At 40.8% G+C, this 24,969-nt stretch overlaps 1 protein-coding gene across 1 annotated transcript in view; it reads right to left on the bottom strand.

Annotated features, from left to right (window-relative positions):
- b4galnt3 (beta-1,4-N-acetyl-galactosaminyltransferase 3) overlaps nt 1–24,969 on the bottom strand; it is a 95,355-nt gene that overhangs the window by 6,717 nt on the left and 63,669 nt on the right. The window contains exons 3-16 of the mRNA XM_003220831.4: nt 18,323–18,418; nt 16,471–16,561; nt 14,561–14,661; nt 13,332–13,399; nt 12,506–12,584; nt 11,628–11,694; nt 10,169–10,312; nt 9,033–9,142; nt 6,782–6,882; nt 5,942–6,021; nt 3,948–4,941; nt 2,333–2,631; nt 596–749; nt 191–263 (exon numbers count right to left, since the gene is read on the bottom strand). Of these exons, the coding sequence (XP_003220879.2) occupies nt 191–263; nt 596–749; nt 2,333–2,631; nt 3,948–4,941; nt 5,942–6,021; nt 6,782–6,882; nt 9,033–9,142; nt 10,169–10,312; nt 11,628–11,694; nt 12,506–12,584; nt 13,332–13,399; nt 14,561–14,661; nt 16,471–16,561; nt 18,323–18,418 (2,457 nt within the window). The remainder of the gene's footprint in view (nt 1–190; nt 264–595; nt 750–2,332; nt 2,632–3,947; nt 4,942–5,941; nt 6,022–6,781; nt 6,883–9,032; nt 9,143–10,168; nt 10,313–11,627; nt 11,695–12,505; nt 12,585–13,331; nt 13,400–14,560; nt 14,662–16,470; nt 16,562–18,322; nt 18,419–24,969) is intronic.

The raw sequence follows: 24,969 nt of genomic DNA, 5'->3' as shown, positions 1-24,969 counted from the left end.
TCACCCACATCTATGGCAGGCATCCTCAGAGGTCATGAGGCATGCCTCACAACCTCTGAGAATGCCTGCCATAGATGTGGGTGAAACGTCAGGAGAGAATACTTCTGGAACATAGCCATACAGCCTGGAATACATACAACAACCCTGTGATCCCGGCCATGAAAGCCTTTGACAGGTTGCCATTGCTTACCTTCACTAAATCTATGCCAGCCTGCAGGCCTGCAGAGCGTTCAAAATTCCCTGTCAATCGCAAGTACTGGTACCTGAAAAGAAGTCAGACAAGAATTGCTTTACAATTTTACTAAAAATTCACACACCCTTCATGCTCTCCCTGGAGCACCTTGTTTTGTGGCCCACAGTTTTTCCCGTACACAGATTCTCTTTTCTGCATTTAACTGTGGTTAACTTGAAAGCAAAGTTAATGGTTGTGAAACATAACAATGCCTCCTGTTTATCCCAATAACTGAAAGTGTGTTTTAAATAATCAAAGGTAAATAGAAATTGCAATTGCAACTGCAAAGTAAGAATATACCAAACTGAGACCCAGAAGAGAAACAGTTATGTCTGGGAGTTAGCAATATACATGCACTCTCACCTGGGCAACGTGGATCTTCTCAAAGCCTTTTCTACATCCATGTCATCACTACTGTAGTCTGTGATGATAACATTGAAGAAGTGGTCCTTAGTAATCTTCACTAGCTCTTCCATGTCTGAGATAAACTGCACCACCCACCGTGCCTGATTTTTCACTGATTGATAGAAGAGACAAGGGGAGAAATAGAATCAGAGCAAAACTGGTTTTAAGACTCATCTTGTGTAAATTAAACTTTTTGAGCAGTTTTCTTAAAGCTTGGAAAACTTACTTCAGTTTTGTCAGGAGGGGGCTGAGTTCTACGTGGCACTGAAGCACCAATTCTTACCTAAGGTGAGTTTCCTCTAGGAACAATTTTACTTAACAACTTTTACTTGCACAGATCCACTTTTTAAATATAAACGCAGTGGTTTAAGGCAGGAATGGAGATATAGTGATCTATGGATGACAAGCTATCTCAAGACCAGTGTTCCCAGAGCACTCAAATATCCCCCTTGCCAAACTCGACTTCCAGTTGACATCATCTTTAATAAAGCAGTGGTTCTCAACCTGAGGGTCCCCGGGTGTTTTGACCTACAACTCCCAGAAATCCCAGCCAGTTTACCAGCTGTTAGGATTTCTGGGAGTTGAAGGCCAAACATCTGGGGAACCACAGGTTGAGAACCACTGAAATAGTTTTCCCTGGGCTTAAAAACATGATGAAATTGCCGCTGTGTCCTCTAGAGGTCATAAAAAAGGGAAGAAATACATCTTACAGTGTGAAGTGCAACTGAGAATAGCATGGCCCTTGTATAGGTCTCAAGAAGGATAAATGTGGTCTTCCCAAGCTCTGGAAGTCGGTCACCTCTGGTGGATACAATCATTCTGCAGAAGCAGAGCAATCCTGAGTCTGTTTCTTGGATGAGAGACCAACTGAAAAACCAGGTCAACTACCTTGAGTTCTGCCATGAATGAAAGTTGAGCTGTGGATTTCATAAATTGCTAACTTTACAAACAAGAAACATTTGTGATGAAATTTTTGAATGTCAGCTTCTTAGATTAAAGGCACACATATAGCTTTTCTTTGTACAAAGCATGGAAGATCTAACAATGATGGCTTGAAACCAGCTGGTTATCATTCCCTTAGTAGATTTGGGATAGTGACTAAGAAGGTCAGATTGTTCATGTATGAAACTGGAAGGCTAAGCAAGATGATAAGGTAATTCACCATTAACATGTACTAATGGTTGATAGATGCAAACCAAAAAAATTAAAATATTGCACATCTGCTAAACTAAACACAATGGGAAGCCATGGTAGGATCTTTCAAGTTCCTTATTGGGACTCAACAAATTTAAGGTAAGGTAAAGGTTTCCCCTGACGTTAAGTCCAGTCATGTCTGACTCTGGGGGTTGGTGCTCTTCTCCATTTCTAAGCCGGCGTTGTCCGTAAACACCTCCAAGGTCATGTGGCCGGCATGACTGCATGGAGAGCCGTTACCTTCCTGCCTGAGCAGTACCTATTGATCTACTCACATTGGCATGTTTTCAAACTGCTAGGTTGGCAGAAGCTGGAGCTAACAGCGGGCGCTCACTCCGCTCCCAGGATTTGAACCTGCGACCTTTTAGTCTGCAACATATTTACCCAGGGGTTTTATAAGTACCAAAGAGCTAAACTTCATAATTTTCCCATTATTGTTTTATCAGTATACAAAATGTCCAGCCCATTGCAATCTAGGTCTCCCCTGCCGCCATTACTTACCTGGCACGATGAAGTGGACAACAGCACGGTGATTCCAGGAAAAGCCTGATGGCCAGCAAAGAGTTGGCTTATCCGTAGTAGCCATCAGATGACGCTTGCGGCCCCATGCCAAGTCCTTCAAAACCTTTTCCTCCTCGTTGTCACCCCCATCGGGCCAGTTCCGAGCAAAGATGTATTCTGAAAATCGGACAACACGCTTTCCCACAAGCTCCACAAGCTCCAGCTCAAGAAGGTATCGGCTGCCCCGGAGGTGATCCTGTCGCTTTTCTATATTCAGAATGCGCCGCAGTTGGAATCGCCTGCAATTGATAGCACCCATGTTTGCACACTGGGAACTTGGGCTGTGTCTGGCTTAGTATAAATCCACAGACCTGATATACTTCAACCCTGTGAGATCTGCACTATACTCTTTATTATTTCCCTTGACAAAACCACCCAATATTGTTCTAGGAGGAGGAAGAAAGACACATTCCCTACAAAAGAGATGGGAGGGTCAGAGGGTAGTTAGCTGAACATATAAATGGGAGGAAAGTGACAGTGATATTGCTGAGAAAGGCCAAAACAACCTCTGATATCAGTCGTTTTTAATGAACAAATTAATGCCCCACTTTTCTCCCAGAAAGGGGTTCAAAGTGGCTTACAAAAAATGTAAAATAATGTCCAGCTACAATATTATTTTACAAAAGGTAAAAACAACTGATCAATTCTATTTAAAAAGCACATCATAAAAACAATTTCGAACACATTTCAAATATTATTTAAAGTACAGCCCATTCAAAATACCCTGCAGCTGAGTTCCTGAAGATCCCTAATCATCACATAGAATTCCAGTTGTAAAGATTACCAGTTACAAAAGCTTGGTTTAAAAATAAGATCTGCAGTGTACATATCCCGCCACACTTTACTACTTTCCTAACATTGCATCCTTGCCAAAATCTGTAGTTCCACCCTGCTTAGTATCAACTGTGGCAAGGTCCAATCCTATACTGCTAAAGATCAGCATCCTGGCTTGATATCATCATGCATCTAGTTATTCTGTTAATGAAATAAGAAGTTTATGTTACATGGCTCTTGAGTTTAATATCTGGCCCTTGGCATGACTAGATAATGCACATTTCAAGATCAGCATGAGACGGAACTATATCCCACATTACATGCTTTCCAAGACTACAGCAAAATATGCCTGAAGCTCCCTGTAAAGGAGGAAAATCAATCCTTCCTTCATTTCACAATACGTCCTGGAGATTTGCTGAGCTACCTACTTAGATCTCAAAAGTTCAAGGTATGCATAATTCTACTACAGGCAGTCCCCAAGTTACAAACAAGACAGCTTCTGTAGGATTTCGCCACACTTTCTGTCCCTGTATTAATTGAATTTTGGAAAACGTGGCTTGTTGTAGAAACAAGGATTGGCCAGAAAGCTTCAGTGGAGACACCTTTTCCCCATGAAAACTCTTTCAGGCGTGAATTCCCCTTCCTAGGGGTAGATTTCTCTCACTGCCCGCTCTTAACCATACGTTATTTGTAAGTTGGGTATTTGTAACACAGAGACTACCTGTATATGTTCATATCCCAAGCAAAGACCAAAGAGATTGAAAGATACCTTCTATCTTACCCTTTGTTCTTCTGGTTGAGTTTTGTTAGGAAAGCTTGTGTGATGTCTAAGGCTTCCTTTTCTTTCAAAAGGAGGTTCCCTGAAGTGTTGCACTTCAGATCAATCCAGTCTGTCCGCAGCAGCTGGAAGTCCAAGTTACTTGCCTGGAAGGTCTGCTCCCAGTTCACTAGCTGGTCAAATACAGGCATGTATTCAACGTGTTCTTCCCACTCAACAGCTTTTTCTTCCTCTTCTTCCAGCTCCACAACCTCTTCATCATGCTTCTCCTCTTGGACTGTTGGCGGGATAGAATCAGTCTGAACAGGCTGGTGCGAAGCCAGATCCACCCTTCCCAAAATGACATTCGCAGCATCTGCGGCCTTGTGCCGGGATATATAGGAATCCACTTGATTAAACCACTGGTCTTCATGAACAGGCGTTTTTTGAAGGGTGACCTGTCCAGCACTTTTGTCAAATACTTGAGCTTGTCTCCTTGTTTTTGTGGAATCTATTGATGGGTTCTTGTTTCGATTTGTACTAAAACCTAACTGAATTGGACTTGGTTCTCTTGTGATCCTTCCAGCCGCATCCCTGAATGAATTTTGTTCCTTATCCACTTTGGGCCTTTTATTTACCTGCAGTCCTTTATCCTCCACTTTCCTCTTGGTGTTTGATAATTCGTGGACAGTCCTATCATGATAAGAAGAGTGTCTGGAGTTTCCCATGATTTGTTGCTTCAGTTGAGGCTTCCTCATTGGTGAGGTTCTTTCTGCTTTGGATTTACTGTTTAATGGATTGATTTTCTGTCCTTTCTTTTCCTTTCTCTGTGTAGTCTTTCCAGAAATGGTTAAGAGATTCCGATGGTTTTGTGGGGAATAATCATACACATTGGCATACCCTGCGGTCAGGGACGGCTCTTGTTCTGGCTTTGGTGTAGTAGGGTCCAATGGAGAAATTGTGTCTTCCTTTTCTGGATCAACATATTGAGAATCGTCTAAATTTTCTTCTTCATAGCCTGAAAAAGTTGTGCACAATTATATATCTTATGCCTCGTTAATTCCTCCTCATGTTCTGAACAGAGAAGGAACTGAATTTGTTTCCCCACCCAAGTCATTCTTGTTTTCTACTACTTCTTCTTAGGCTAAAAGGTTTCCCCTTCACATTAGGTCTCAAGAGTCTGAGTCTGGGAGGTAGTGCTCATCTCTATTTCTAAGCTGAAGAACTGACGTTGTCCATAGACACCTCCTAGGTCAGTGGTTCTCAACCCGGGGTCACCAGATGTTTTTGGCCTTCAACTCCCAGAAATCCTAACTGGCTGAGATTTCTGGGAATTGTAGGCCAAAAACATCTGGGGCCCCAGTTTGAAAACCACTGTCCTAGGCCATGTGGCCGGCATGACTTCATAGAGCGCCATTACCTTCCGGCCAGAGCGGTACCTATTTATCTACACACATTTGCCTGTTTTCGAACTGCTAGGTTGGTAAAAACTGGGGCTATCAATGGGAGCTCACCCCATCCCACAGATTTGAATCACTGACCTTCTGATCAGCAAGTTCAGCAGCTCAGCAGTTTAACCCACTCCGCCACTGCGGCTTCTTAGGCTCGAGTTATATAAATTGGTTTGAAGAGAGGAAAAGCTGTATGTGTATGTTTGTGTGAACTCATTTATGCCAAAACATTACAAAATACTACAGACCTCAACATTTGACAAAAGACAAATAAAAAAACCCACAATTCTTTATATATAAACTATGAGCAATTACGATTCTATCACACCACAATCTGTTCACAACCAACTCATTCAGACTGAGGATGGGGAAGAAATTTGCTTGATTGACTTTTTTGATGCGAACCTGAGCAAATGGCTCTTTTCTAAGATAATTTGTGAACTGAAATAAAGTTATCCTTCAGCATTTTCCATTTTCTGAAAGTGTCGCTATATTTCTATGCCTCAAAAAGAATATGGCTATTTGGGATCAGCATATGCAAAAATTCTTCTATGTGTAGATGAATACCTGGGTATTTTAATATTTCCTCAGAACCTAGTTTTCTGCCATCTGATTGGTCCATTTTCATGTATTTGGAAAATCCAAACCTGCAGGAGTTAGAAAGGAAAATCAGGCATGAAGAACTACTTCACTGTTGAATTGGCCAGCATTTAATACTTCCTTTAGCCTTCTCTCTGTCAATCTGTTTGAAAAATCATTGCAGGGAAGTTTTCCTACTTTCATCCTGAAGGAACAAACAACTTACTACATGTAGTTTGAAAGCAGTACTTTCCAGGAGAATCTACTCATATTGTTATGCTGGTTATATAAACCTTCTAGTCTTCTTAGCCTTATAGTATGGAATTCCAATTGCCTGAATTTTTTCTACATCTCTCTTTTTCTTCTCAAGTTTCCAAAGGACTATGTATGTAGCTTATGCATTGGTAGTACCGGTAATGTATATGTACATGCCTTCATGTTGCCTGCGACTTATGGTAAACCCATTAATTTTTCATTAGGTTTTCTTAGGCAATGAATACTCGGGGTTGGTTTTGCTAGCCCCTTCCTTTGAAATATATAGCATCTGGTATCTCCCATGCAAGCATTAATCATAGGTGACCCTGCTGAGCTTCCAAGATCATAGGGGATCTGGTGCCATTAGAGTAATAACAACAGTAATTACACACACACACACAATATTTTTAGTATAATCTTCTTTCCAACCTTGTCATATTACTGGCCTGAATTGGACCCAAGTTATTGTAAAACCTACAGCAGAAGGCAGGTTAATAACATCTTTAAAACCAGCAATCTCTCTCTCTCTCCTCAAAATATAATCTTATTTTCAGTAATATAGGTCAGTTTTACCTCTCCAGATAATAGGCATCTTCCTGGTAAAAGCACTTGTTATGTGTTTCCATATGGCTCAAACGCGTGTAGTCATTGGGATATACAAATGATAAGTGAACCTGGAAAAAGAAATTCAGATAAAATCATCGTTTCTAATCTTCAGAGTAAATGTTTATGATCTGCTTTTGGATGGGGTGATAATTGTGACACTCTCTAGAATCCATTGAACTGCAACTTCCAGCATTCCTCACTGCTTTCCTTGCTTAAAATTGGAATTCATCAATATCTGGAGGCCAGAATAATCCCAAACCCCATGCCCTAGAAATCACAGAAACCAACAAACAAATAGCTGGTTGCTATTTTAGGGTAAATGAACATCTATGCAACTCAGATATTCTGTAAGTACCTCTCAAGAGAAGCAGTTGAATTTTTCTCAAGTCCTCCAAATTTGAGATACCATCTAATTCTCCAGAGACATGCAATCCAATCCTATGCACACTTATGTGAGAGTAAGTTCCATTAAATGTGTTGTTGAAGGCTTTCATGGACAGAATCACTGGGTTGCCGTGTTTTCCGAGCTGTATGGCCATGTTCCAGAAGCATTCTCTCCTGACGTCTCATCCATATCTATGGCAGGCATCCTCAGAGCTTTGACCTCACAACCTCTGGAGATGCCTGCCATAGATGTGGGTGAAACACCAGGAGAGAATGCTTCTGGATTATGACCATACAGCTCAGAAAACTCACAGCAACCCAGCTCCATTAAATACCATGGGACTTACTTCCAAGTACACACATTCAGCATTGCACACTAATATTTTTATTTTAGAGGTGGAAATTATGTGGCCTTCCAGATGTAATTGGACTGTAATTCCTAGCAGCCCTAGACAACTTAATAAACAGTGATGAATATTGGAAAATGAAGTATTGCCACATCTGGAGGGCCACACAATTCCCATTCCTGTTTTACTCTAATTTGGGGGTATATAATCAAAGTGTATTGGTTACAAAAATCAGGTTTGTAGCAAGACTTTCTCAACTTGAATTAGTATGAAGAACTGAAGCAACACTAACTCACGGTGGCAGTTTATCTGAGTCACAGCCAAAAAGGATGAATGACATTAGTGGTTAACTAATCAAATGTGCAATAGTAGAAACTATGCAGAAAACCTCACCCTCTTTTTTTGAAGAAGAATAAGAGAACAAGCAACACCCTTGGTTTCTAAAGAACAACCTTAACTTTGGAGTACGGGTTTACACATCCAGTTACTGTCTTCTACCATTATGCATATAGTTTGGTACTTTAACCCAGAACTCCTTAAACTTTTTCCACCCATGACCACTTTTTACCTGAAAATTTTTTACATGACCCCATGTATTAGATATAAAAAAAAGTTACTGAAAGTAAATCAGCATTTGCAAGGCTTGCTAAAAAGACCGATTTTCCTTTTTTATGAAATACAGCTGAAGCATTTTCTGCAGAGTTCACAGGAAACACTGCATGCTGTTGCTATTAGATTTCTGTAAATAGGAGGTGTTCAAAAACCTTTTACTGTTGCCAATTTTTGTGACTTCCAACACTGAGCTAAAGCAATAGTTCTCAATCTGTGGGTCCCCAGGTGTCTTGGCCTACAACTCCCAGAAATCTCAGCCAGTTTACCAGCTGTTAGGATTTCTGGGAGTTGAAGGCCAAGGATCCACAGGTTGAGAAACAGTGAGATAAAGGGACCCCATTTGAGGTCAAGACCCACAGTTTAAGAAGCAGTGCTTTAATCTAAATAAACAAATAGAAAAGCAGGGTACAGTGTTCCCTCACTTATCGCGGGGGTTAGGGTTCCAGGACCACCCGCACTAAGTGAAAATCAGCAAAATAGGGATGCTATATTTATTTTAATATTTATACATTATTTCAGTAGTTATACACTATTTAAAGTCTTTATCAACCAATCATATGTTGATAAATCGCCTCCTTCTCCTCCCGTTACCACTTGGGCTCCTTTTCTCTCCCTTTGGCTTCTCCTTCCTCCCTTCCTTAGGCTGTAAATTGTAATTTTTTTATGATTTATAATAGTCTTTTAGAGTTTATTGGAAACCTGCAAAAAGTGAACCGTGAAGTAGTGAAGGAACATTGTACAAGGTAATGGTTGTTATTTATTGACCAACCACTTGCCATTATGGCCAGATAATTGCACTTTTCTTACAATGAAGCCATCTCTTAACATCTCTTAACATAAGCTTGAGATGACTTGAATTGAAGAATGACACTTACAAACTGGAGTCCCTCATAGCGGCTTAGTGAAAGCCCATTGACCAAGTAGCTTGGTTTGTACGGACAGTCAGGAAAGATCTTGCGAATCTCTGACTTTCTTATGAGAGGCACTGGGAAGCAGATAAAAAAGAAAAATAACTGATAAGAAGACAATGACTAAAATAGTTTACATTCCTAGTAAAGTGATCTATTACAGATGCAATACTTCTATGGAGCCATCTCAAACTAATTTGTAACATTGAATACTGTGTTCTATCAATGTTGTGGTGGTGTGCCTTCAAGTTATTTCCAATGTAGGGCATCCCTAAAGCATTTCTGGACAAATTGGCTGCAAACTGAGAAAAGAGAGTGTGGCTTATCCAAAGTCACTCTGTAGGTTTCCATAGCAGAGCGGGGATTTGAACCCAGGTCCAGTACTCAAACCACTACACCAGTGGTTCTCAACCTGAGGTCCCCATATGTTTTTGGCCTACAACTCCCAGAAATCCCAGCCAGTTTACCAGCTGTTAGGATTTTTGGGATTGAAGGCCAAAAATATCTGGGGACCCCAGGTTGAGAACCACTGCACTACACCATGCTGGCTCATGTGTGCTACTAATTCTGGTTCTTTTCTCACATTTCCCTTCCTTTACTTTCTAGCCACCTACATAGCCTGCTTTGACTAGGTATGTCAACTTAAGAGTGGATGGAGTAGCTCTTTCTGCTGCAAAGGAAAAAGTGTGCATCTTTCCATGTTCCCCAGAATTTAGGCATAAATAAAAATCAGCCTGAGGAAAAGTTCTGGAGAATTCAAAAGCTTTGTTGACATTTTGGTGGTCCTAATCAGAGCATTTTTATATTTCTCCCTTCAATAATTACCCTGCCACAGTCTATGTAATAGATGCAGTTCCTTGAAGTTTTCTTTTATTAGAAAAGTTGAGATTAATTTTTTTTTTGCTTGCGATGGAAAAGATATTTCTTGTCTTGATGATTAGTGTGGCACCTCCAGATACACAAGGGGTCTCTCCCTGCCCTGGCACTTGAATAATAGAATCACAGAGTTGGAAGAGACCTCGTGGACCATTCAGTCCAACCCCCAGCCAAGAAGCAGGAAAATCATTCACATGATGAACTGTGGTTTTGGCTGTGATGCTTACATGCATAAATAGTGTCTCGGGGGTCAAACTTTAGCATGTCTGCTGGGTGCTCCATTGCAGCCCGACTGGGCAGGATCTGACTCCGACGAGTAGCCAACGTCTGTGGGATATGGACAACCCCATCCATTTTAAAAAGGGTCTTATCTAAAAGAAAAAGTAAGAACAATAAGAAAAGAAGAAATAGCTGCATTGAGTCTCCTTGTGGAGAGAAAAAGGGAGCATAAATAAACATAACAATACTAACACAAAATAAATACTCTTCTCCGAGAAGTGGGAGATATTTTCCCATGGCCCACTGGAGGAAAGGCAGAATATAAATCTCACTTTAAAAACCAGTATGGTTTGTATTTATCTAGTGCAGGCATGGGCAAAGTTGTGCCCTCCAGATGTTTTGGACTTCAACTCCCACCATTCCTAACAGCCTCAGGCCCCTTCCTTTTCCCACTTAAGTGGGTGGGGGGGGGAAGGAAAGGGCCTGAAGTTGTTAGGAATGGTGGGAGTTGAAGTCCAAAACATCTGGAGGCAGGGCCGGCCAGAGATAATTTAAAATATTAAGCGGGGGTGGAGAAAAGCGCCCCCCCGCCTGCGCCGCGCAGGGGGTGGGGGGAAGCCTAATGGTGCCCCCCGGGGACCTGCGCCCGAGGCGGCCGCCTCACGTGGCCTCTATGGTGGGGCCGGCCCTGTCTGGAGGGCACAACTTTGCCCATGACTGATCTTGCGCATGATGCAAAACCTTTCTGATTACATTAATTAACTCATGTAATCAGAAAGGAGAAAAGGAAGGAGAAAACATGGAGGCAGTGACAGACTTTATATTTCTAGGCGCGAAGATCATTGCAGATGCAGACTGCAGCCAGGAAATCAGAAGTTTACTTCTTGGGAGGAGAGCAATGGCCAACCTTGATAAAATAGTGAAGAGCAGAGACATCACACTGGCAACGAAGGTCTGCATAGTGAAAGCAATGGTATTCCCCATAGTAACATATGGATGCGAGATCTGGACCATAAGGAAGGCTGAGCAAAGGAAGATAGATGCTTTTGAACTCTGGTGCTGGAGGAAAATCCTGAGAGTGCCTTGGACCGCAAGAAGATCCAACCAGTCCATCCTCCAGGAAATAATGCCCGGCTGCTCACTGGAGAGAAGGATGTTAGAGGCAAAGCTGAAGTATTTTGGCCACATCATGAGAAGACAGGAAAGCCTGGAAAAGATCACGATGCTGGGGAAAATGGAAGGAAAAAGGAAGAGAGGCTGACCAAGGGCGAGATGGATGGACGGTATCCTTGAAGTGACTGGGTTGACCTTGAAGGAACTGGGAGCGGCGACGGGCGACAGGGAGCTCTGGCGTGGACTGGTCCAGGAGGTCACAAAAAGTTGGAAATGACTATGTGACTGAGCAGCAGAGTTAATTAATACAAAGCTGTTTGGGCAGTATTCACTTTGTGGTCAGATGATACTTACTACTATAAAGGGAGAGGAATGGAGAGTCAATAATTGCGAAGTTGTCTTCTGGGTGATTCAACCTCCACTGAAAGAAAAAGATAAAGGCATATAAAACTTTTGTGAATTATGAAAATCATCAGGGAACTGTGTGTAACAAACCCGCACAACTATCAACCAAAGGATCCAAAGACAGTTTCCCCTAATCTGAACATGGATAATAGGAGTTGTAGTTTGAAACTTTCAAAGGGAGATGGAAGGCGAGAGATTGACCACTGTTGTGATCTGTCAGATCTTAAGCAGTCTTCAACTTTCAGTGCTTTTTATGGCTATTCTGCTAATAGGTCTAAATCTGAGGCCATATTTGTTGGATTTAATACACTTTTTGGGTTGTTTGCCAACTGGAAAGTTTTGTTGCTGTTTCAACAATAGTCTATATTTGAAAATATTGGCACCTTGGGACATTACTCAAATGATAAAACTGAATTTGCAACTTGTTGAAATATCTATGGATGTATCACTCAAATGAATGATTTTAGGTAAAGCTAACATAGTGAAAATGAATGTTACTATGTTCTTTGGGGTATTATTTACATCTCTCGGGTTAGACTTGGATTAATTTCAGCAAACCAACAGTATTTCAAAGAAACCTATATAGGGATAATCATATGTTTTTTTGTTTAAAAGGATGCCACTGTAATTTTCAGGAGGCGAATGCAATTTTACAGACTTGATCTGGCATATTTTGTGATATGCCATGTTTTTTGACTCATGCAAATCACTGAAAAACACAGTCCAATTTGGATACTTCTCCTTGGGAATTTTGGGAGTTGAAGTCCAAAACACCTGGATGGCGAAAGTTTGCTCACGGCTGGGCTATAGCTAGTCTGAACACTTACTGCCACTTCTACGTGGTCCGTTCCTTTATCATCTTGCTTGTGTAGTACCTCAAAGTAGTACTTATTTGTGGATGACAACCTGTCAAAAGAAAGAGTGACAAGCTTGAGTTTCTTGTTTTGAATGCAGAATATCTTCCAAAGATCTTCAGATGCCAAAGCAGCCAGATCACTTTGACTATCCTTTTGTTAAAGTTGGGATATAAAGTTGGCCTGGTAACCAAGCAGAAACCAAAGAAAAAAACACAAAGGGAGTATGAACAAGCTTTTAAAAAGTCAGCCAATTAATAGATCTCATTGAATTTACTGTTTTCTTCATCTTGGGGAAACTTGTAATAAATCAGGAAAACAACCCATTAATAAATTATCTTTCCTCACATTACTGATAGCTTCAACATGTGCCACTGAAATTACTCATGATTCAATAATGAACAATTTTAGATGACTAAGCTGTCAAATAATACATGTACAGCAATTACTGAATGAATCCATGTAGTTAGATTATGAAGAAATCTGTAAAGGTAAATTTGTCTTATCTGGCATGGGGAGAAGAGTCAATGTGTATCCAGAAAATACTAAAAACGGACACTAGAGAGCACTCTGAAATTAATTTAAGAGCATAGTGCCAACCATGGTGAGAAGGACAGAAGGATACATCTCCCCCATTCGCAAGCATTTTAACCTGCAATGCTCTGAAAGGAAAATTTAAAAACCAGACAAGATGCTCCTTTCCTGACTAATATACTTAAACCATAGGTCAAGAAAATCTGGCAAGCAAATTGAAGGGTGGCTACACAATATAGAAGGAGTTAACATGCTTTTCACTCACTTCACTGGCTTTGACATTTGGTTCTTGAATTTTCCAAACTCCCCAGGTGCTGTCCACTCCTTCCCGGTCTGCCCAAAGACAGAAAATGTGCTCTTTACATTATGGATCATTCATATGGAGCTTGCCCGCACTTGCTTTACTAAGCAGTTGCATACACCCAACCACAAAATAAGCAGTACAAATGTTCAGTGATTCATTCAGTGCCACTGATTGCTATTTTTCCTCATTCTATAACCTTGGCCAGAAGAGCATCTCATTATTATAGCTCAAAGATGAGGACATTAGAATGAGAGATAGAAACTTTCCTAAGGTTGAAATTGTATGGAGGGGAGTCTTGAGAGGAAGCCTTGCCTGATGCCAGGCTTACAAATTGTTATAGTGTCCGATAATTTAAAGCAGGTAGAAAATCTTAATCCGGGGTCTACAGACATGTTTCCAAGGATCCATAAACTTGGCACAATTATTATTTCATTCCTTTCACTTCAGATTCTTCCACTCTCAGGGTACATCTGTACTATGGAATTAATGCAATTTGATTGCCACCTTAACTGCTACGGCACTTTTTTTCATGTCACGAGCAACTTGAGAAACTGCAAGTCGCTTCTAGTTTGAGAGAATTGGCCGTCTGCAAGGACGTTGCACAGGGAATGCCCAGATGTTTGATGTTTTACCATCCTATGGGGGGGCTTTCTCTCATTTCCTCACATGGGATGCTGGAGCTGATAGATGGGAGCTCACCCCACTCCCCGGATTTGAACCACTAACCTTTTGGTCAGCAGTCACCGGGGGCTCCTGTCATGGCAGTGAAATCAAAGTATCGCACATAAGAGAGAGCACCTTTTGACATGAGTCCCATACATTTCTGAAGGTCTATATCATGAGTAAGTATAGTTGGCAGATTAATATTGTTCAACTTTCTCATCTGATTATTGCAACATTTCCAATTGGGCTTCCAAAGGGATTTCAGAGAAGTGTTCAGACTCGTTGGACTTGTCTAAACCAGGTAATTCTCAATATATTCTAGGACACCATTAGGTAATTCATTGTAGGCAGTACAATCCATAAAGATGAATCACATAGTGTCTGAATTTAAAGATAAAATTACTACAGGCATCATAAGATTTTACTACAGGCATTATATGACTTCAACAATTTATTTCCCCATATCTTTTCATCAAGTATATATAAGGTAGGATAAAATCAAAGAAATCAGAAACCAGATACTATACCTTGCCCACACTGGCCAGCAGTTGGAGATCTGAGATGTTCTCACTTGGACTCAGCCAGAACTCTGCATTGTCATCGGCCGCAATGGCAAACTGAAACTCACCTAGGACAAGATTCCTGGGATTAACAAGAACATCTAGACGTTCCGTTTGGAAAAAATAACGATAATTTTTCCTTCAATGGAAAGTGATTTTAATTCCTTCCTGGGATCCAGTGTGGAGCAGCTAATTCTGTACATAAGGGCTACTCAAAGTGGTTTTCCCCCCTAGATTGGCACCAGTTCCCAATGCCATTGACTGTTGATCTCTGATGAGTTTCCAATAGATGTAAATATAATGATGGTTCCTAGCACATTGAAAGAAAATCACTGCTGGTCCTTCAGAACAGATAGCCTGAGAAATACTATTTACCATCAGTGATCAACTAGGATCACAATACTGGGTTCTGCAAAACTTCACATGCCCTTTCACACTGCACCATTGATACAAGCATGATTCCACTAACTACCAAGCAAGATTCGATTGGTTTCTGGGATTTGCAGTTCAGGGAAAGTTATTTCTCAGCCAGAGAGCTCTAGTATCTGATCAGGCTGTAAACCCCAGGATTCAATGGGATGCAGCCATGGCAGTTAAAGCATATTATGGAGTATTAAATAGCCACAGGTGCCTTTCTTCCTGCCAATCCCCTATTTTCTTCAGTGCAGGAAACCTCTTGCCACATGTAGAATAAGGAATTAGAATGTATCCGAAATGGTACACTACAAACCTAGACTGGGATTGTGGGTACATCTACACTGTAGAATTAATTCAGTTTGATACCGCTTTAATTGCCATTAATCAATGCTATGAAATGATGAGAGTTGTAGTTTTATAAAATCTTCAGCCTACTCTGCCAAAGAATGCGGGTGCCTCACCAAACTACGATTTCCAGGATTCTATAGCATTGATGCATGGCAGTTAAAGGGATTACAAACAGCATTAATTCTACAGTGTAGATGCGCCCTGAATGGTCATGGTGCCGTCCTTTCTCACTTGCAAAGGACTCCGAGGATTACAGTTTTGTGCCTTTGCCAGAGAACTCTTTAAACATTTCACAGCATGGTAATTCAGAGAATTTTCTTGAAGAAAGAAACCAGTCAAACCAGTTAAAAGCTTTTGGCATACACCTGTCGTGTTATTAGATACAACACAGAAATCCCAAGCAAAGAACTGTTTCCATGATAGACTTCCATTTGATTGATTGATTTCTATCTTTTGTGTGTAATCTGCCTGCCAAAATGCACAAATTTCAAGCGAATGCCTGCCAAAACACACAAATGGTGTTTGTGCGTGTCTATTGACTGTATTTCCCCTCCAGTCTTCCAAAGGAGGCTGCTCTACCAACTGGCATTTTGGGGATTTGAACCAGCAGATTAAAATTGAGGAGTCCCAAGGACCTAGTGATTCCTAGGAAAGTACCTCTGTAGCAGGCATGGGCAAACTTTGGTCCTCCAGGTGTTTTGGACTTCACTTCCCACCATTACCAACAGCCTCAGGCCCCTTCCTTTTCCCCCTCAGTTGCTTAAGCGGTGATTGTACTGAGCATGTTTAGAGACGGAATACAAAATGGAGTCCTGAGTCTGAACATGCTCAGTACAATCACCGTTTAAGTGCTGAGAGGGAAAAGGAAAGGGTCTGAGGCTGTTAGGAATGGTGGGAATTGAAGTCCAAAACACCTGGAGGGCCCCTTTGCCCATGCCTGCTTTATAGGAATCTCTAGGTTCTCCAATACAATTCTGTGGTCAGCCCACAGACAACACGGAAAACTTGTTGAGAATTATCTGAAGTAGGGACAGAGGCAGGGGGAGAAACAGGTGTCTGTGTAAAATTCTCATTCATTCTTCTTCATCCCAATGCTTTTAATTTCTCCTCACCATCACTGAATGGATGCAGATAGCCAAATATGCGCAATCCATAGTTTTTCCATTTTGGAGCGGCTGCCAGTTTTTTCAAAGTGGTCCGTGTCTGAAGGAAAGAGCATGGAAAGGAGAAACACAATTATTAAATGTGAGTTGGAAAAAATAAAGGAAAAATTGAAGTAGATGAGAGTCAGAAAGAGTCAGAAAGAAGGAATAATTCTATAAATAAGATCAGGGCTTTGCAGGAAAGTGGTTTGCTGTTTTATGTTCCTAATTTCCTTGAGTCAATGGTTCTCAACCTGTGGGTCCCCAGATGTTTTGGCCTCCAACTCCCAGAAATCCTAACAGCTGGTAAAACTGGCTGGGATTTCTGGGAGTTGTAGGCCAAAACACCTGGGGACCCACAATTGATAACCCCTGCCTTGAGTGTTCAGAGGTTTAGTTTTCTAGTGAGTGGTGGAATCAATAGCAGTGGTGACCGGGGATTCTGGAAGTTTTATTCCAAAAACGTAATGATTCGAAGCTTTGAAAACAATAGTACTACTTTGTAATTTCAATAACCAAATAAACTGTGGCTAGTTTGAAAGTTGGTTATGAAGTTGGCTTGTTTCCAACACACCATGATTAAAATTAATTGCATACAGAATCTGAATGACATATTACACTGTAAGGTAAAGGTAAACGTTTTTCTCTGACATTAAGTACAGTCGTGTCTGACTCTGGAGGTTGGTGCTCATCTCAAAGCCGAAGAGCCGGCATTATCCATAGATGCCTCCGAGGTCATATGGTCGGCATGACTGCATGGAGTGCCGTTACCTTCCCATCAGAGCAGTACCTATTGATCTACTCACATCTGCATGTTTTTGTACTGCTAGGTTGGCAGAAGCTGGGGCTAACAGCGGGAGCTCACCCCGCTCCCTGGATTCAAACTGCCGACCTTTTGGTCAGCAAGTTCAGCAGCTCAGTGGTTTAACCCGCTATGCCACTGGGGACTATTATTATTAAAATAGTTTTAATAACACTGTAATTATTATTACTATATGTATTTATATTCCGCTTTATCTCTCCCGAAGGAGACTCAAAGTGGCTTAACATAAAGGCATTTATTATTATTATTATTATTATTATTATTATTATTGAATATATATATATAGAAACATACAATCTTGATATTCCACAATCAAAATACAAATATTTTTCCTAGTCCTGCCACCTCCCATTCCCACCCATGAACCCCCATCCTTGACCTTCTCCTTACGTAGTAAGGAATATTATTGAATAATTATTGAATATGTATACCTCAGTATGATCAAACATGTAATCATTTCCCTTGATTTCACCAGTTATTCTTTTATCTCTCAGAATCCTATCACTCTTACACATAGCCGTCTGTCTGAGGTTCTCATGAAGGCATTAGCATACAATTTAAAATATAAAAATATGCAAACATTGAAACAGAAATAAATATAAACAGTATTTTAAAAATCCACAGTTAAAACCCACTAAAACATATTCAAAGTTAAGAGTTAATCAAAAAAAGAACTCAAAACTTCCAGTCTTTTTTGAGTAAGACAAAGAGATGGAAGAACTCACGAGTCTTGGGAAAGGCTACGCTTATTCACATTACAATAAGCCATGGTTCATTGTGATATTTAAATAATACCCTTTCTCAAACATATACTCGATAATACTCTGAAGATAAATACAAGTATGTTCCTCACAATGCTTTTGAAGACCAAGTTAGATGGTCCTTTAGTGGCCAATAAGAAATAAATTTTTCTTGACTTCAGTTAGCAGGCAATACAGAACTTAGAAGGCAAAGGCTCTTGCTTCGTTTGACAGAAAGGAATGCTAACAAAATACTCACGTGAGGATATAATGGGAAGTGGAGGTTTCTCCTCAGCTGTTCTATGGAGCCTCCACACCAGTCCTCAAACACATGGAGATTGACTTGACCTTGGAACTATAAACAGATTGAAGCACAAATAGATAGCTTTTTTACTGACAAGAGAGAGAAAAGGAACCACAACATGACTGGTCAAAGTTAATTGTTACAGGAAACAGTCTATACCAGGTATGGGCAAAGTTGGGCCCTCCAGGTATTTTGGACTTCAACTCCCACCATTCCTAACAGCCTCGGGCCCTTTCCTTTTTCCCCTCAGCCGCTTAGGCAACTCAACCTTCAGGTCAGTAGTCTAGCTGACACAATGATTTAACCCATTGCGCTGAGCATGTTCAGACTCAGGACTCCATTTTGTATTCCATGTCTGAACATGCTCAGTACAATCACTGCTTAGGGGGAAAAGGAAGGGGCCTGAGGCTGTTAGGAATGGTGGAAGCTGAAGTCCAAAACTCCCGGAGGACCCAACTTTGGCCGTGCCTGTTCTATACTATGACTGTTACAATACATAATTGGAAAGATTTGGCACTACTCATTGTTTTCGGTTGTCCAATATTTAGAATTCATTCAGTTAACTCCTAAGCTTGACAAATAGAACAACACTAGAAACATGGAATTTAATCAGAAATATGTTCACATCGAGACATGACTACAAAACCAGATATGCAAACAGAACTTGAATTAGACAGCAAAAATGCAAAGACTGCATAATCGGAGGTGCAATAAGGGTGAAAATAACTCATGCAGGAGCCCGACACAAATATGACGGCAGGAACAAATGAATGCTCTATTCGATTGTGATCTCCAGTATTAAATGTGAACAAGAAGGAGTACAAAATGTTACAAACCCTTTCCTTTGATTTGTGATCCAAACTACTGAATTTACAGGTAGTTTTGGTCCACTTTGGTGAAAATTGGTGAATTTAAATTTAAGAGGTTTAGGCATGCCTTGGTGTTTAGCAGGGGGATTTGGTGGTGATCAGGAGCCACAAAAGCTCATACAAGGGGATAAGTTTTCCTTTGCTGAACATACATGAACCAAAGCTGATGTAACTAGAGAAAGACATATTTCCTTCTGGGAATCACTATTCTACACATTGGTTTTATGCTGTTTGAGAAATATTATCATATATATCTGAACTGACCACAGAAGGGTAAAAGGAGCAGTATGTTAATTTTATGTCCCCAAGAGACAAGAGCAAAGCCATACATAAAGAACAACACTCAGAAGATAGAATTCCAGACATGAAACAATCAGGGCCAGCTAACATCTCCCAACAAATGATTCCCCCAGGCAGGAAACAGCCAGGCTTTGAGGCTGCAAGGCCATTTAATGCTAATCAAGGTGGCCAAGTGCACCATTCACATTTGTATCAAACAGACAAGAGTATTCCTTCCACCCTGGACTTTTCACAGATATATAAACCCCACTTGCTTAGTTTCCAAGAGACCTCACAACCTCTGAAGATGCCTGCCATAGATGTGCATGAAACGTCAGGAGAGAATGCTTCTGGAGCATGACCATACAGCCCGTAAAACTCACAGCAACCCAGCAAAGCAGCTGTTTGGGTCTTGAAAATGTATCTCCCTTTGTTTTCTTCACTTCCCATATAAACTGTATTGAAATTTACTTGGCAGTTCTGTTTTCCTTTAGTACAATATTAAAAGACATTCTGTGGTATTTTAAACTGGCGCATCAACACAATGTGAATATTGCTGCTATGGCCAGCGGGCTCCATTAAAAGTCTCGAGCAAGGGCTTCTATGCATGCTGAAACTTTATTCTCTTTCAGTCCGATGAATAATTTTGATTCCTGTGTTAACAGTTTCCTTTCATTCCATGTAGGATTTCCAAGTGTTCAGCTCTTATTTAAATCCCACTGGAGAACCAAGAAACAGGAACAGCTAATGAGTCCCTCTGCTTTGCACAATGAAGTCCACAAATCAGCTTTAAAACTCGCATTTTTACCTGTACGCTTTAGATTTTTTAAAAAAGTAATGTGAAAATGTAAAGTGTGAACATGACAAACATTTTAATATACATTATTTTACAAAGGTGCATTGCCAAATAACAGGACTAGATACAGATATACTCAATGGCAGTTCCTGGCTCTCACATGAATGAGCTGATGAATCTATTTCAGATTTTCTTTTGAACTTTAAAGTAGCTATCCAAAATGCTGAATCCCACCCAACCCAAATAGGGTCAGCTCCTTAGGTACATACTTTAAAATTTAGAATAAACCCCATAATGGATTCACTACTGAATGACAAAGGAACTGTCAGCTGCAATGGATGGTGTGTGCAAACTCCATGGCAAATGCTGGTTTGTTTTCAAAAACATAGAAAGCAGCCTTATGCAATTATATTAAAACAGTGGTTCTCAACTTGGGGTCCCCAGATGTTTTTGGCCTTCAACTCCCAGAAATCCTAACAGCTGGTAAACTGGCTGGGATTTCTGGAAGTTGTAGGCCAAAAACATCTGGGGACCCCAGGTTGAGAACCACTGTTTTAAAACTTCACTATGTGCACAGCAAAGGTGAAGGTACAAACGAGGTCTTCCAAATATCCAGAACTCTGCCAAATTCAATTAGAACTTTAATTGGAAAAAGTTGACATCGTTCTCTCCAGTCTCCATCTCAGTCTGAAATCTTTCTCCTCTAAATGAGTGCTGGAGAACAGACCTCATTTGAAAGTTCACTCAGAAGCACAATTGTTTCTTTTTTCTTCTCCTCTTCCATTTCTTATTAAAATATTTATATCCAGTTCCTATCACATCTGGGTGGCTAACAATAAAATCAGTTTAAACAATTGAGAACAATGAAAAATAATATAAACACTCTAAAAACATACACATTAAACATATTTTAAAGTTAAAATGGTTTACAACTAAATGCACACATGGTTCTGGATGAAATCATTAGACCTAAAAAGCTGTAATGAAAAGTCTTGTTTTAACTGCATGAGAATGAAGACAGTAGGGACATACATCTGCATACATTTGATATTTGTTGCTCTTAAAGTTGTGTGCTTCCAAGTCATTTCAGATTCATGGTAAGACTAAAGTGATCCTCTTACAGGGTTTTCTTCACAAGACTTCTTCCAAGGGGGTTTGTTTACCTTTGCCTTCTTCTGAGGCCAAGAAAGTGTGACGTGCCTAAGATCTCCCGGTGGATCTCCATGTCCAAGAGGGAATTCAAACCCTGATCTCCATTTTCACTCACTCATTTCATCTGTCACATGTGAACCAAGCTGACCAGTTCTGTCTGATATATGTCACCATTTTTAATTTACAAGGCTTATTTATTACTGTTGTGTAAGAGAGCCAATATGGTATAGAAGTTTGAGAATTGGACTGCAGCTCTGGAAATCAGGGCTCAAATCCATGTTTGGCCTTGGAAACCTACTGGAAATACATTCCCAGTGTCAGGACAACTATGAGTAAGAAAGCATAAATAACAGCTACAGACAATATACAACCTGCAGCTAGGAAGGCAGATGGCTCTGGACTTCATCTTCTTCAACCAATGTGAGTCTTTATATTGCTGTCAAGCATCTCAAGATCTCAAGAGTGTTAATTTATGTTGCATTGTTGAAATATTCTTTAATATGAGGGTTATTTGACATATAGATATAGATAGGGGGGCCTTGGTGGCACAGTGTGTTAAAGTGCTGAGCTGCTGAACTTGCGGACCAAAAGATCGCAGGTTCAAATCCCGGGAGCGGCATGAGCGCCCGCTGTTAGCCCCAGCTTCTGCCAACCTAGCAGTTCGAAAACATGCGAATGTAAGTAGATCAATAGATACCGTTCCGGCGGGAAGGTAACGGCGCTCCATGCAGTCATGCCGGCCACATGACCTTGGAGGCGTCTATGGACAATGCCGGTTCTTCGGCTTAGAAATGGAGATGAACACCACCCCCCAGAGTCAGACATGACTGGATTTAACGTCAGGGGAAACCTTTACCTTTAATGAAAATGGAGTATTTTAGGATGTTGTATAACCTCAGTGGCCTGAGGTTAGGAATTTTTAAATGATATATGTTGTAAGTTATTAATTTGTTGTAAATGATTTAGGAAATTGGATTATCTGCTTTAATTGCTTATGATGTCTTGTTAAATGTGTATTTTATGTAATACCTATTTTTTAACCACTGTACGCTGATTTTAATCTTACCCATGGGAGAAAAGTGGGTTAAAAATGAATATTATTATTATTAATAATATGTAGTTTACTTACTACTGATATAGATGCACATTTGTGTTTTGATGACAATAGCCTCAGTTTAATAAGACAGACACACACTTATGATAAATAATACTAGTAAGCTGCTCTGAAGAATTGTGTATATAATATAGCATGTTCACTTCTAGACACCTGGAAAAAATGTTGGCATTGCCGTCCAAAATGTAACTTTTACAAACTCTGCTTCTGCACTCCATTTGGTATCCTTCTGATCCAGCCGGATTATTTCTAACTATAGACAAGAGTCATGGGTGATAACATTCTCTGGAAAAATTGGTGAAACTTCTGTCTAGTGGGCATCACACCAGATTCCATGCTGGCCGGTCAATAGGCAAACTTGAAGGCTTGAATCCTGCCAGACAGGAGGAATACTGTGTGCTTTGGCATTCCCTTGGAGCTGTATATCCTGCCTAGATGCAATGCTGTGAGAGTGGAACAGAATGATTCTGGATTTTGGCCTGCATAAATAGGAGCTTGGTGTCTAGATCCAGGGAAGTCATGCTACCCCTCTATTCCGCCTTGGTCAGACCACACCTGGAATACTGAGTCCAATTCTGGGCACCTCAATTGAAGGGAGATGTTGACAAGCTGGAATGTGTCCAGAGGAGGGTGACTAAAATGATCAAGGGTATGGAAAACAAGCCCAATGAGGAGCGGCTTAAAGAGCTGGCATGTTTAGTCTGCAGAAGAGAAGGCTGAGAGGAGACATGATAGCCTTGTATAAATATGTGAGGGGAAGTTATAGGGAGGAGGGAGCAAGCTTGTTTTTTGCTGCCCTTGAGACTAGGACGTGGAACAATGGCTTCAAACTACAGGAAAGGAGATTCCACCTGAACATTAGGAAGAACTTACTAACTGTGGCAGCTGTTCAGCAGTGGAACTCTCTGCCTTGGAATGTGGTAGAGGCTCCTACTTTGGAGGCTTTTAAGCAGAGGCTGGATGGCCATCTGTCGGGGGTGCGTTGAATGTGATTTTCCTGCTTCTTGGCGGGGCTTGGACTGGATGGCCCGTGAAGTCTCTTCCAACTCTATGATTCTATGATTCTAGGTCAGTTCTCATATATGTACATCCTGAAGCTTGTAAAATTCCAGAGGTAGGTCTTGTTCAAGATTCTGCGCCAAAGGAAAACTTGTTGGAAAGAATTTGGATCTTTCAGTCTTGAAATAAATTTGTAGAAGAGGCAAAGCAGGTCTGATTGTGAATAAGATGGCATTATGTCTCACTGGGGCAAAACATTTTACCGTAAGTGTGATTAAGAATTTGAAACCATCAGTTTTCATCTGGAAAACGTCTTGGGACTTCACACATTTTGTATATTAGTGCCCCCTTTCCTTATTTTTCAGATGACACGCAGAAATGTTGCTCGGAGACAGTAAAACAGTGCCATCTTTCATCTTCCACTGATCTGTTTGTACATTCTTCATCAGATACAAGATAATAGGATCACATCTATGGTTTTAAAAAATGATAGCCATTGTGGTGTAGAGGTTTCTGTGTTGGGCTATGATGACTCTGGAAACAGAGTTTGAGTCCCTACTGTAAGACTCTCTCAGTCTCAGAGGAGAACAAAGTCAACTCCTCTGGCAAGTCTTGTCAAAAAAACATCATAATAGGTCTGTCTTAAGGTCGCCATAAGTCAGAAACTAGTTGAAAGGACACAGCAACAACAATAAATCAACCTTGTATTGTACCTAGGGATTTCAAGGCCAGGAACACAAGATTCCTAAGCCATCTCTCAGGGAGACAGTAACCACACCCCAAACTTTCAGCTTTAGCGAGGTTCCTAGGCTGTTTCACCATTCCTTGTACCCATGTTTTAAGTCTCCAGTAATTTCCTTCCCTCCTCCCTGCAAAACCCAAGCCATGAAATGCAACATCTGAAGAAACCCTCACTGGTCCTTGAGGGAAGTCCTTTGATGCCTGCAATTGAAATGAAGAAAGAAAGGGGGAAAACTTTGCTCCGTTTTTTTATTGTTTGACAGTTCATATCTCTGGGGCAAATCAGCTGCATGCATCTGAAGAATGTGCAAATGTAGGGGAAGATAAACCAGATAAAAAGGAGCCCTGAGCCAGAGAATGGTGGCATTGTGCTGCCACTTAAGAAATGTTTTAAGTGCCATTTTATAAAACTCTTCCCTCACTGAAGTCTCCTTCTCCAGATAACCTGGAATGATTTAAAGCCATTCCTAGAGGCTGAGTACAAAGCTATGCACCTGTGAAGTCTTACTAAACAACAAAGACCTCCTTTGTTTTCCGGCGTAGCAATTCAACACCTGAGGGTGAAGAGAAGGCAGAGATGTCAGAGAACCTTGACAGCATTGCATGTTCCAGCAAACAAAGGCATGCCTTTCAGCACGGCCCTGCGTCCTGC

Source organism: Anolis carolinensis, chromosome 5, assembly GCF_035594765.1.
Source record: "Anolis carolinensis isolate JA03-04 chromosome 5, rAnoCar3.1.pri, whole genome shotgun sequence".
NCBI lineage: Eukaryota > Metazoa > Chordata > Lepidosauria > Squamata > Dactyloidae > Anolis > Anolis carolinensis.
The sequence above is the reverse complement of the archived record's forward strand: the minus strand, read 5'-3'. Positions and strand labels throughout refer to the sequence as shown.